The 11,798-nt window shown below is 34.9% G+C and overlaps 2 protein-coding genes across 9 annotated transcripts; one reads left to right on the plus strand and one right to left on the minus strand.

Annotated features, from left to right (window-relative positions):
• Positions 1–1,662: 1,662 nt before the first annotated feature.
• Positions 1,663–3,717, minus strand: LOC113072529 (glutathione S-transferase theta-3). The gene is made up of 5 exons (XM_026245528.1): positions 3,421–3,717; positions 3,134–3,221; positions 2,827–2,977; positions 2,554–2,727; positions 1,663–2,416 (listed from the first exon to the last, which is right to left on the minus strand). The coding sequence occupies exons 1-5, from the start codon at positions 3,542–3,544 to the stop codon at positions 2,270–2,272; spliced, it is 684 nt and encodes a 227-aa protein (XP_026101313.1). The 5' UTR covers positions 3,545–3,717; the 3' UTR covers positions 1,663–2,269.
• A 3,698-nt stretch (positions 3,718–7,415) lies between these two features.
• Positions 7,416–11,605, plus strand: LOC113072539 (uncharacterized). 8 transcript variants are annotated; one of them, XM_026245546.1, is made up of 8 exons: positions 7,416–7,655; positions 7,783–7,966; positions 8,131–8,180; positions 8,698–8,759; positions 8,929–9,174; positions 9,630–9,797; positions 10,272–10,367; positions 10,700–11,605. In XM_026245546.1, the coding sequence occupies exons 5-8, from the start codon at positions 9,001–9,003 to the stop codon at positions 11,015–11,017; spliced, it is 756 nt and encodes a 251-aa protein (XP_026101331.1). In that variant the 5' UTR covers positions 7,416–7,655; positions 7,783–7,966; positions 8,131–8,180; positions 8,698–8,759; positions 8,929–9,000; the 3' UTR covers positions 11,018–11,605. The 8 variants fall into 8 exon arrangements, with proteins under 8 accessions (XP_026101331.1, XP_026101336.1, XP_026101322.1 ...); XM_026245551.1 differs by having other exon boundaries at positions 7,795–7,966; XM_026245537.1 differs by lacking the exon at positions 7,783–7,966.
• The last annotated feature ends 193 nt before the right edge of the window (positions 11,606–11,798 follow it).

Below are 11,798 nucleotides of genomic sequence, written 5' to 3' on the forward strand. Positions count from 1 at the left end.
TCCATTCTCTCCTTTGCACATTTTATGTAGTTTGTTTTATTTTTATTTACTAAGTGAAATAAATGTGCAATATGTTGTCAACATAAGTCTCTAAATCTATTCTTTTTTGTATGTTATATATGTCAAGATCTGTGTAAATAATAGAAAGGTCACTGATTAACACTTGCAATTCAGTGTCGTGATGGTTTTAAAAAATATTCTGAAGGTAGTAAAAAAGGTATTAAAAAGTAGTAAATTTAACTTAAGGATTGCTGTATATACCCTGTGTGTGGTGGGAGGGACATTCTGAAGGACAGACCCAAACTTCTGAGCTGGAGGAGTCGAGTCCAGTCAGCGCTCTCGGACTCCTTTGATGAAACTCATTCTGTTGTCTATCAAATAAGGGAGAAGTTCACAGCTAAACTGTCTCCCTGTTCAAAACAAGCCACTCTGTAAAGATATGTTTCACAACTATTCACAATTATCACGGCAAAGTGTTTCTGCAGTTTGCTTTTTGGGATCAATGATGTTTCTGTCTGACAGATGCAGTTTACTCAAAATATTGTATTAACTTAATGTACTGCATAGGGTAATTTATGCACAACATAATTTTTTTTTTTTTTTTGGCTGCCTTTTTAAACATATGGACAAGACAGTTTGAATTAATTTAATGGTTTACAATGATTAAATCACAAATCCTCAAAAGCAGAGTGGAAAATGTAAAAATATTATGGCTGACACAAAATTGTACAAATGTTTTAAAACTGGTACAGTGTTAGACATTCAGGAAGAACAGACATTGTAAGAATTTTTTTTCTAAAAAATTAAACATACACAGTTCAGACTTGAGTGACTTTCAATGACTGGAGTGATATAATACAAAATATTCAGATTAATGTAATGAACAAACCCGAATCCAAAAGATTTGGGACACTGTGCAAATTGTGATTAAAAAATGAATGAAATAATTTACAAATCTCATAAACTTATATTTTATTTACAATAGATTATAGATAACATATCAAATGTTGAAAGTCAGACATTTTGAAATGTCATGCTAAATATTGGTTCATTTTGGATTTCATGAGAGATACACATTCCAAAAAAGTTGGGACAGACAGGTAGCAATAAGAGACCAGAAAAGTTAAATGTACATATAAGGAACTTCTGGAGGACCAATTTGCAACTTATTAGGTCAGTTGGCAACATGATTGGGTATAAAAAGAACCTCTCAGAGTGGCAGTGTTTCTCAGAAGTCAAGATGGGCAGAGGATCACCAATTCCCCCAGTGCTGTGGCGAAAAATAGTGGAGCAATATCAGAAAGGAGTTTATCAGAAAAAAATTGCAAAATGTCTGAAGTTATCATCATCTACAGTGCATAATTTCATCCAAAGATTCAGAGAATCTGGAACAATCTCTGTGCGTAAGGGTCAAGGCCAGAAAACCATACTGGATGCCCGGACTAAAGAGGACAAGGACAACCTGTTATCTGCGCTCCGTTCAGAGCCTGCATCTCTGATGGTATGGGGTTGCATCAGTGCATGTGGCATGGGCAGCTTACACATCTGGAAAGGCACCATCAATGCTGAAAGGTATATCCAAGTTCTAGAACATATGCTCCCATCCAGACGTTGTCTCTTTCAGGGAAGACCTTGCATTTTCCAACATGACAATCCCAAACATACTGCATCAATTACTTTTATTGATATGTCAACAATTACAATTTTGCAAAAACTGTCATTTGTTTCTTATTTTCTTAGAAAGCAGAGGTTACACTCTCTTTGTGGAAAAAAAAAAATATTTCAAACATTTGCTTTCAAAAGTCACTGTCTAAAATTCAAGAAAGAATTACAAGAAATCTTTTAGAAGGATGTTTGTTTTTGTGAACATAAAGTTGCATGAGTGAATAGTTTAATTGGACATTTTCACCACAGAAAGATAAGGCACTAATGTGAGAAGGAAAACCATCATTCAAGAGCAAACCTGGTTCTCGATGTTCACACATTTTCATTCTTGTAAATAGTATTCTTTTACCAATTACTGATAACAATAAAATGTTTTTACATTTTCTGCTCATTCGGCACAAACTATAGTATGGGCCCAAAAAAGTTGTGGATATAAACCTCTTTTCAAACCATATATTAATCAGACGTATTGGTAACATGAACTGCATATGCATGTAAAACAGATGCATCATTAATTTGTGACATATAGAATTAATAACTAATAAAGAATTAACTTAAAGAATTAACTGCTGTGAATAAAGACTTTGAGTAAAGAGTTGGTTTTTCACAATTTAGCTGTGAACTTCTCCCTTAATTGATAGACAACAGAGTGAGCTTCATCAAAGGAGTCCGAGAGCGCTGACTGGACTCGACTCCTCCAGCTCAGAAGTTTGGGTCTGTCCTTCAGAACGTCCCTCCCACTACACAAGGGCTGAAAGAGACAATCAAATGGACTCATGTGCATGCAGAATTGTGCATTAAGTATTCAATTCTGTCTAAATGAAGGATGCATAACAGCCTCTAAATGCAATCAACCTCACACAATGTTTAGCAGCTCTGAGTTCTTACCTGCATGAGCTCACAAACTGCTAACAGGTCAGCCAATGAGATGTCGTCCCCGCACAGGAAAGCCTGTCTCTTCAGAAACATGTTTTCTAGCATGTCCAGTGTGCCATCCAGGTCTGCCAGCGCCTTTTCAAACTTCACAGGATTTTTTGGCTGTCCCATCATTGGAAATATAACCTGTACAGGAAAAGAAGTCAAAATAAATAAAAAGTATTAGAAGAAGAATAAAATCACTGCTTGAAATTTCGTGTCAACTAGCCACATTTTAAACACTACCTCTTGCAGGAAAACTGTGGCAGCATGTATACGTGTGTTCATATGATGCCAGGCTGTGTACTCATCCACTCGGGCTCTCTTCTCTGGTAGTTTGGGATACCAGTGATCAGGGACATTGTAGGTTGTTGCCAGATACTTCAATATGGCATCACTGTCACCAAGAAGAGTTAATAATAGAAACAACAATTCAAATTTCACATATTAAAAAACTACTACTCCTACTAATAGCAATCATTTAAAATTATAAAATGACAGATGTCCAAATTTTATTTTAAACAAAGGTTTCCTCTTTTTACAAGTACAATACCTTTCAGTAAGGATGAATCCATTGTCGTCCAACACTGGCACTTTTTGCATGGGGTTGAGTTTGGTGAACTCGGGTGTTTTCTGCTGCCCTACAGTTCCATGGTGAAGATTAATTTAAGATGAAGTTTAAATAATACAATGCATACAAAGTTCTGAAACAAATATAGAAGGGCAATGCAAATCTGTAGGACAACCTTTGTACAGTCTTGGATTCAAGCCATCTGGACTTTTACCAATGCACACTGCACTGCTTCCACTGAACTATACACTGACAAAATTGAAGCTCACCTTTTCGTAATGCAATGAGTTCCACCGTATGTGGTATTTTGTTGTGTTTAAGGAATATAAGTAGAGCCCTGCATGGCTGCGACAAGAGGTCTAAGTACGCTTTCACAGCCTGTCTGCCAGCCATAGTCAACTGTAGGCGGGTTCCCCTTTAGACTGAAACAACACTCCTGCTTTGACAAGCGTCACTTCTCTATAGTCCAATCACAAGCTGCTTAAGAAAAACGACACAAAGGTGCCTTCCTTCAAAGCGCGTATAGTGGTTCACAAACGCTAAATTAAAACGCCGGGACTGAAAAACAATAGATATGCGCTTTTGTAATCTTGATAAGATTAAATATTTAGGGTAGTTGGGGCGGGGGGTCACGTAATTCTAAACGATTGATTGGTCGATCCGTTTCAGCGCTGAGTAAAACAACACATATCACGTGAAAGGTGAAAACGCGTTTGACGTTTTTACAGCTGTGCTCTAGTAGCATGTAACGCGTAGCGATTTTCCTCTGATTAATGTCACGCTGGAAATCAAATAAAAAGTTTTTCAGAAGAAAAAAAAATGGTAAACCTTTAAAATATCTTAAGTTTGTTAAGTATAAAAGATGTTGTGAAAAGAACTGTGAAAACTACTACTAGGGGAGGGTTACTGTATTCTAATTACTTTTCGTGATAACGCAGTAATGTAACTCATTACATTTAAAATAAATGTAATTTGATTACAGTTACTGATGTCAATAAAACTAAGTTACTTGCGTTACAAATGTATTGGTAAGAAAAAATATTAAAGTAAATAAATTAAAATGCATTTCTAATCACGTTTTGGGGCGGCTGCGTCAGTTATTGAGCATGCGCTTTAATGAATTGCTGGAGAACTAGTGCTGTTAAAATGGAAGGAGATTTTTGTTCAAGATCGGGAGGGAAGGTAACTTCTGGACAGGTGAAGAGGGCTGTAGCAGCGTGTGTGGTGGAGGAAATGCTGCCCTTGTCGACTGTGGAATCGCAGTCATTTAGAGACTTGCTTACGATAGGCTACTCGGACAGCTTGCAAGGTATCTAGATAAATGCTATGCGGATAGAGGGCTGTCACTTTTGTGTAAAAAGCATTTTCGATTTTTAAGACATAAGTGTTCATTGAATCGATTGTAAAATCGATTTTCCATGTCTAAAAAAAGACGTTTCCTTTTTCAACGACACATATCGGACAAACGAGAGCGCTTGGAAACGCACAAGTCAGCAATACTTCTTATTAATTGGCATTAGAGCTGTAATCGGGCCTTAAAAGTTAGGACCGACAGGACCCGAGCTCGACAGGTTTCGGCCCGAGCCCGAGAAGTACATTTTGATTGACAGCTTTTTAAAAGCCCGAACCCGTGTGCAGCGCAGCCCGACATTCAGATGTGCGCATACACACACAGCTCTTTTGCCTTTTGTCAAGAATAAGTCATTTATACATGTTTTAACATACTTGATTCATAACTAACGTAGACTAGACCACTTGGAAGTTGGAATAAAGAAATAAAATAAGTCCTCTGTAACATCGTAACATCTCAGCACTCTAAATAGACATAGACTCATTTAGCCTATAAATAAACCAACGCACCAATAAAAACGAGTCTTTTTTAACAGATTAAATTAAGATAAATTTTAAATTAAGATGGGTATTTAGCAATAACGAAATTAAGATAAAAGCTCCGTCGGATTTGCTTCTCCACATATCAGCTGACATTTAATAAAAGAATAATGCCAGCATTAGCGTAAATACTCAGTCCACATTATGCATTTAAGCATTAATGAATATATAGTTATCATTTGAAAAACCTTTACTCACAGAGATTAGGCTAGGTCTACATGTTTTTGTGGAGGAAAATGATTGAATCCACTGTAGATGTCTTCAATGTGTTCCTGCGCTCACTGATGGTGATTATTCTGTTCATTATTCTTATTATAAACACGGTCAAAACTTTTCCACACCTCAGAACTTTGCTTTAGCTGCTGGTGCAACCAAAACGTATTTTCGCCAGAAGCAAGCCTCCGTGGCATCTACTCAGCATCAGCATCCATTTCACATCTTTCTTGCGCTAATCGAAACACATCACGTGACCGCTCATTTACCTCACAAACCGGAGCGCAAGCCAGAGCCCGCTAAAGATGATATAAATTAAGCCCCAACACGAGTTTTTTTTTACATCTATGTTGTTTTAATTGTTTAATAATTTTAAAATTAATAGTTTGGTCAAAATCTATTCCCTATTTTCATTTTCGAAACTTTTTTTGGTTGGTCAGATCGATTGTGCAATCGATTTTCGAACGAAAAGTGACCTATGCGGATATGGAGTATGAACTTAAAAAAAACATTCGAGCGTTTGGAATATGTCTCCACAACCGCAGACATCTGGACTTGTAATAATAGAAGCTTCCTTGGAATGACGGCCCATATGTAGGCTAGTTAAGACACACTGTATATACATTTAAAAAGACTACAGTTTTCATTGTTAGGCAAGTTTATGTTAAGAATGTTAAGTTATAGAAATGCATTGGATTTTTAATTCAAGTTGCTGTTTTCATATTTCTGTAATATTTTTCAGTCAATATTAAATTACGGAAAGTTTCACTTTGTTTGTAGTTTTTTTTCCTAGTATGTTTAATAGGTTTTCAAAGTAACTTGAAAGTAAAGTAATTAGTAATCTGATTACTTTTTACATGCAGTAATCAGTAATGTAATCAAATTACAATTTTAGAGCAGTAATTAGTAATTTGTAGTGGATTACTTTTTTTCAGTAACTTACCCAACACTTGTTGTAACACACGTGGTTTGAATATTTCCACTCAAAATTTTAAGTATTGTTACCAAGGAATAAAGAGGGGAAAAAATGCGCCAAAATTAAAAAATCTTTTGACGATATCGCTGAATATGTATTTTGCCATAGTACTACAAATTCTGGCTTAAGTACATTTTTTAGGTTAATAAACACTGCAGTCGATGTTTAGTCAGTTTAATGTTTAGAAAATATTATTCAAAACATGTAATGCATTTTTTTCTCATTTATGTGGTTCCAAGCATTGAATGCAATGAGTTCATTGTCAGAATCTAAAATCAGATTATTTTTATTTCTTAAAAAAAAACATTATTTTATTAAAAATATATATATTATTTTATCTTATTAACAAAATATTTTTAGTTTGTCATGTATATATATTTTTTTCAAAACGTATACACTGTAATTGTGAAACAAAGCAACATATTTACACTAGACAAGTGTAAAATTACTGTGTATATAAAAAGAATTATATTCTTAACCCCATGTGGATGTACACACTGAGTTGTACTGAGAAAGTCAAAAAGTGTTACTTTGTTCTTTGTTCTCTCCTACTACTATAAGAAGAAAAAAAAATATATATTGTCATCATTTTCTCAAATTGTTTGTTGACTTTAAAATTAAGTGAATTCAAGCTTGATTCAAGCTGTGGTTTTTAGTGCTTTTAATGTATCTGCAAACTTTAAGAATGTTAAGAATAAAAAATACATGACTGTGAAAGATACAAACATTACCTTTATTGCAAAAAAAAAAAAAGAATGAATTGTTGTTGACAAATAAATTTAAGCATGATTCATTCCGTGATTTCACGAGATGTTTCTTGCTTAAGACTATAATATTGATCCATTTTACAGAATTAGAAATAAAAAGTCATTACAGAAACCAGTATCATACAAGTACACTTATTCTAATCATACTTTGTAGTATGACTGCATTGAAGTTTAATGACATTCATTTGTACACTGTAATCCCAAACAGTTGTACTAGCTCATAACTAATAAGGTCATAACAGTCAAATGTCGTTATGCAGTTGACCAAACTATAAAGTTTTGAGCTCTGTTGAGATTTGTGTCACTTTAATTGAATAGGGCTCAGTATTTTAGAGTTAATTTGTGTGGAACGCTCAAAAAGTTTAGGAACCATGTATATCGTTTTTTGACGTTATCGACGTCATGACGGATTGGTGGGTGGGTCTTATCGCTCCCTCAGGAAAGCTGAGTCAGCCATCTTGAATTTGCCTTGATGCGGGTGAAGTTTTGGCAAGCTCATGTGGATGTGGAACACAGTTTAATTTGTTTTTAATTGTTTATATCTGTTTGGAATGCGTACTTTTATACCCCCGCTTCAAACCACCACCACCTCAGTTATTTTCATTAGTCTTATTGCTCTCATTTTCTTAAGCGCTGTCTTATCATCAGCCCTGATTTGGTAAGTAACTCTAACATTTTTATATATATATATATATTATATATAAAATAATTACAAATCCAAGTAATTGTAATTTTAGAAGTTGTTGAATGTGACAAATGCGTTAACGTTAAGTTACCTTACTTAGTTCATCTTACAGCAGTGTAACGTTATCAGCGGGTTTCCTGGATGAACTACATTACCCATAATGCATATTTGCCCGGGACATTGACGGTTGAGGAAGGTCCATGAGTTTTGAATTCTCTGGCGGAGTCCGAAAGCATAACGTTATTCCTGATTCCCGCCGTTTTCGCTGTTCGTCATTAATGCATGTGCGTACTTTGAGTATAACGTTACATATTTAAATGAATGTCTGCGTTATGCAGTAAATATTTTACGTGGGTTAGGTCGAGCTGTGTGTGATCGCGTGTAACTAAACAACATAATGTGAGTGTGTTATCATGATGCTAACCAGCCCTGTGTTTGTATTTCGTAGGCTCAAGTGTGTGGTTGTGAGATCTTCTCGAAATAATTTTAACAGTTCAGGTACTTAGGATGCATTATGAAAGAGTGTTATTAACAATTGGTTTATTTTGTGTTTCCACAGTTATTATTTTGCTATTTATTTCAATCTTTTTATTTCAATTGATCACTTGAACCCTTTATCAATACTTTGTTAAAAACAACAACATAAATAGCATATCTATAAGCACACAACTTTATTTTTTTAATTTTTTTGTTAATAACTAACTTGCTCATCTTTTAACATTTTAATTTTTACTATAATGAGTGAGTGAGTGAAGTGACATTCAGCCAAGTATGGTGACCCATACTCAGAATTTGTGCTCTGCATTTAACCCATCCAAAACGCACACACACAGAGCAGTGAACACACACACACTGTGAGCACACACCCGGAGCAGTGTACAATAAATGTATTTGATAGATTTGGAGACTTTTTTATCTGTGTATTCCCCTTTTCAAATTTCATTTATCATTATGTATTATTAAAAAATTTTTTTTGAACATTAACAAATCATCTTTGTGCGCATGTTGTGTACAGATATCGGACTACAAAGAGTGCTACAGAGAGTCAGTGTTTCACTATCAGACAGGTGCCAATAGGTGAGTTTTGTAAATTGTGTACTAATTTGAATTTTAAATGATTCGCAAGGTTTAGATTTTTTTCAGAAGAACAGAATTTAATTACTGATGTGTTGTCGGCTGGTTGGCATAATCATTTCCCCCCTTGTTCACAATTGTTCACAATGATCACCCCCATCAAAATATAAAGAAAGCTCGAAAAGCTGAGGTCAACTACATCATCAACCTATCAAAGGATCAAACCCCAGCCACTCTGGAAACAATGAGAGAAGAAATCATACATGAAGTCGAAAAGACTGAGAGAAACCATTTAGTCATAGGCAAGCTCATGAACACAACCTATGCCCTTCGTCGCCAAGAAATCGTTGGAGCTCTTGTAGCTCCACGGGTGAGAGATGTCGTGGATAGATGGCCAGCCCTACTTATGGAGTCACAGGTAAAAAAAAAAAAGAATCTTTCTACATCATTTTACGGTTCTCCCTGTTGAGAGCAATTAATCAACATGACTCTTTAGCATGTCCACTTTGAACATGATTGATTTTTCCAATATTTAAATGACTGTTTTTAAAAATCTAAATTTTCAATAAATTCCCCGAAAAGCAAATGGCAGATGTAAAAGTTGACAACACATCACGCTGTGACAAATTTTTGCCATTCACAGTAAACCAAGTATACAGAGGTTAATTAGATTAATTTCCTTTAGATAACATTGTACTGCCTGTTTTAAATGAAGGACAATTAACTTTCTATTTTGACCTTGATTCTGACTCGTCTCTAATAGAATTGCCCTTGGTTTTGCTACCTGTCAACAGAAAACTTCTTTAAAATACATTCACAATTCTGTTCCTAATTTATCTTTGTGCATTTCTGTGTAATTCTGTCCGTGTACAGGTGTTTGCAGAGTTCCACCGAATCAACAATGTTAACCTGTGCAATCAATTCTACAAGGAGCTGGACAGACACACGCCTAAACTCATTACCTTGTTCAGAGACAAGGCCACCAAGACTGGCAAGATAGCGGAGGAGCTAGCCAGGCTCATGATGATTTATGACCTTCAGGTGAATTTTTAACTTTGCATGATTCAGAAACAGATTATTAACAGATTGTTTGCAGACAACTGTAAGAAGCCATCGTGTTAATTGCCCCGACTCGAATTGTGAGGTTAAGTGATTATGCCATGAACACAACATTGTCATCTCATAGGAGATAGATGTCTTGACAAGATGTTTTCTATCAGAAAGAGGAACCTTAAAAAGATACCTTTTCAGCTTCAATTTGAAGAAGTCCAAATAACTACTGTTTATGTGAAATTTGATTTACAATTTGAAGGGTTTTTCCTTTGAGTTAAATTATTTACAATAGAAAGTTTTAATTTTAAAAATGTTTAACTGAAGAAATGATGACTCAAATACTCAATCTACCATCTATAACAATGACCACCACCAGAATATGGAGCTATTTAACACTTTGATAAAGTGTTTGCTCTGCATTTGTGTAATTACTATTGTAATGGATATTTTTTGTACATCTAGGAACAACGTAATGTAAATATAAGACGGGCACTCGTCCTTCGTGCTCTTCCTGTGTACCTGCGTGAAGATGCCTTCAAGTTCTTCAGGACCTGTAATGTTAGTGTACTGGCCTAACTATCAATCCCTTTGCTTAGCTATTCAATCAGCTTGAACTGAAGCACTAAACATATATGAGTTGTTATTCTGCAAACTGATGTGTAGAAATTACATAAATGAAAAGGTAAGTGTAAATCATTCCACTAAACAAAAAGTATGCTAACAGATAGGTGTGAAACTAACATAAGATATAAGCCTATGTAAAGAAAATAGTTTAAACATGTAGCTCAGTTGCAGTCTAAGTGCAAAGTGACAGTAATGTCTAGACATCATTACCATGATTTGTATCCTTGAGGAGCTGAACTCATTCATGTATTATTTGTGTTTTATAGTCAGCAGATTGTCCAGACCTCACTGACACTCCGGTGGCTCTCCTGACAGTCGTCACGGATGACACTATTAATGCGGCCCTCTTCAGCCCTGAGAGCATCTGTATCGTCGTGGAGGATGAAATACTTGTGAGTGGTCCCACGACTCTGGCTGACTCATTTCTCCTGCTCTTTGGGTATGTCTATGCACTAGACCTACAGTACCCAAAGAATCTTGAACTTACATTCACATTTATCCAAAAAGTTGTGATGTGTCTTGAGGACAACAAACCACTGAAAGGGCGTCTACTGATGCTGAAGAATGATTTGTTTAATGAGTGAATCACTCAGGATGGATTATTTGAGTTGAGTTGAGTATTGAGAAAGTCCCTCCCTTTTTACAAATGTAATAATTTGCCTGTTCTACCTCAGATTTAAGATCTGACACTGTTTGCCTCTTCTACCTCAGATTTAATACATTGATTAGGACATTGAACTTGATGTTGCCAGTTGAAGTACAACCAGTACTTTATTTGAATGTTTTATTATTGACACATATTGTACTTTAAAAAACATTTTGTTTTTATGCGGTCATTTTCTATTTTTTTTAATTTCACAAGCACTTTTTGACTCCTGCTCCTTTGATTTATGCCTTTTAAAAAGTGCATTGTATTAAATAAAAAAAGTTGTTAAATTGCCACTGTGGTGTCACTTTCATGGTTTCTAACATTATTAGCTGATTGTGTAGTGGGCCGACATCAGTATTTCAGTTTAGAATTAATTTTGAGTGCATCACCCACATTAAGAGTTAAAATTTATTGAAAATTTTGAATGTATTTCCCAAATTATATGAGTTGGAAAATATTGAAAATTGAGTGTATTTCCCACATTATAGGAGTCGAAAAATAGTGAAAAATTTAAGTGTATTTCACACATTATATGAGTTGAAAAATAGTGAAAAGTTTGAGTGTATTTCCCACATTATATGAGTTGAAAAATATTGAAAAATTTGAGTGTATTTCCCACATTATATGAGTTGAAAAATAGTGAAATTTTTTAGTGAATTACTCCCTAATTATAAGTTGAGAAATATCAATATTTATAAGATAACATTGAGATAATT

The sequence above is a fragment of the Carassius auratus genome, chromosome 5, assembly GCF_003368295.1.
Source record: "Carassius auratus strain Wakin chromosome 5, ASM336829v1, whole genome shotgun sequence".
In the NCBI taxonomy this organism is placed as follows: Eukaryota; Metazoa; Chordata; class Actinopteri; order Cypriniformes; family Cyprinidae; genus Carassius; species Carassius auratus.

Excerpts from the sequence above, each read along its gene's own strand:
- LOC113072529 (XM_026245528.1), bottom strand. The coding sequence starts at position 3,544 with ATGGCTGGCAGACAGGCTGTGAAAGCGTACTTAGACCTCTTGTCGCAG. Across the intron at positions 2,978-3,133 it reads GGATTCATCCTTACTGAAAG|TGATGCCATATTGAAGTATC; the intron begins GTATTGTACTTG and ends TCTTGGTGACAG. Across the intron at positions 2,417-2,553 it reads CAGTTTGTGAGCTCATGCAG|CCCTTGTGTAGTGGGAGGGA; the intron begins GTAAGAACTCAG and ends TGTCTCTTTCAG.
- LOC113072539 (XM_026245546.1), top strand. The coding sequence starts at position 9,001 with ATGAGAGAAGAAATCATACATGAAGTCGAAAAGACTGAGAGAAACCAT. Across the intron at positions 9,175-9,629 it reads CCCTACTTATGGAGTCACAG|GTGTTTGCAGAGTTCCACCG; the intron begins GTAAAAAAAAAA and ends GTCCGTGTACAG. Across the intron at positions 10,368-10,699 it reads AGTTCTTCAGGACCTGTAAT|TCAGCAGATTGTCCAGACCT; the intron begins GTTAGTGTACTG and ends TGTGTTTTATAG.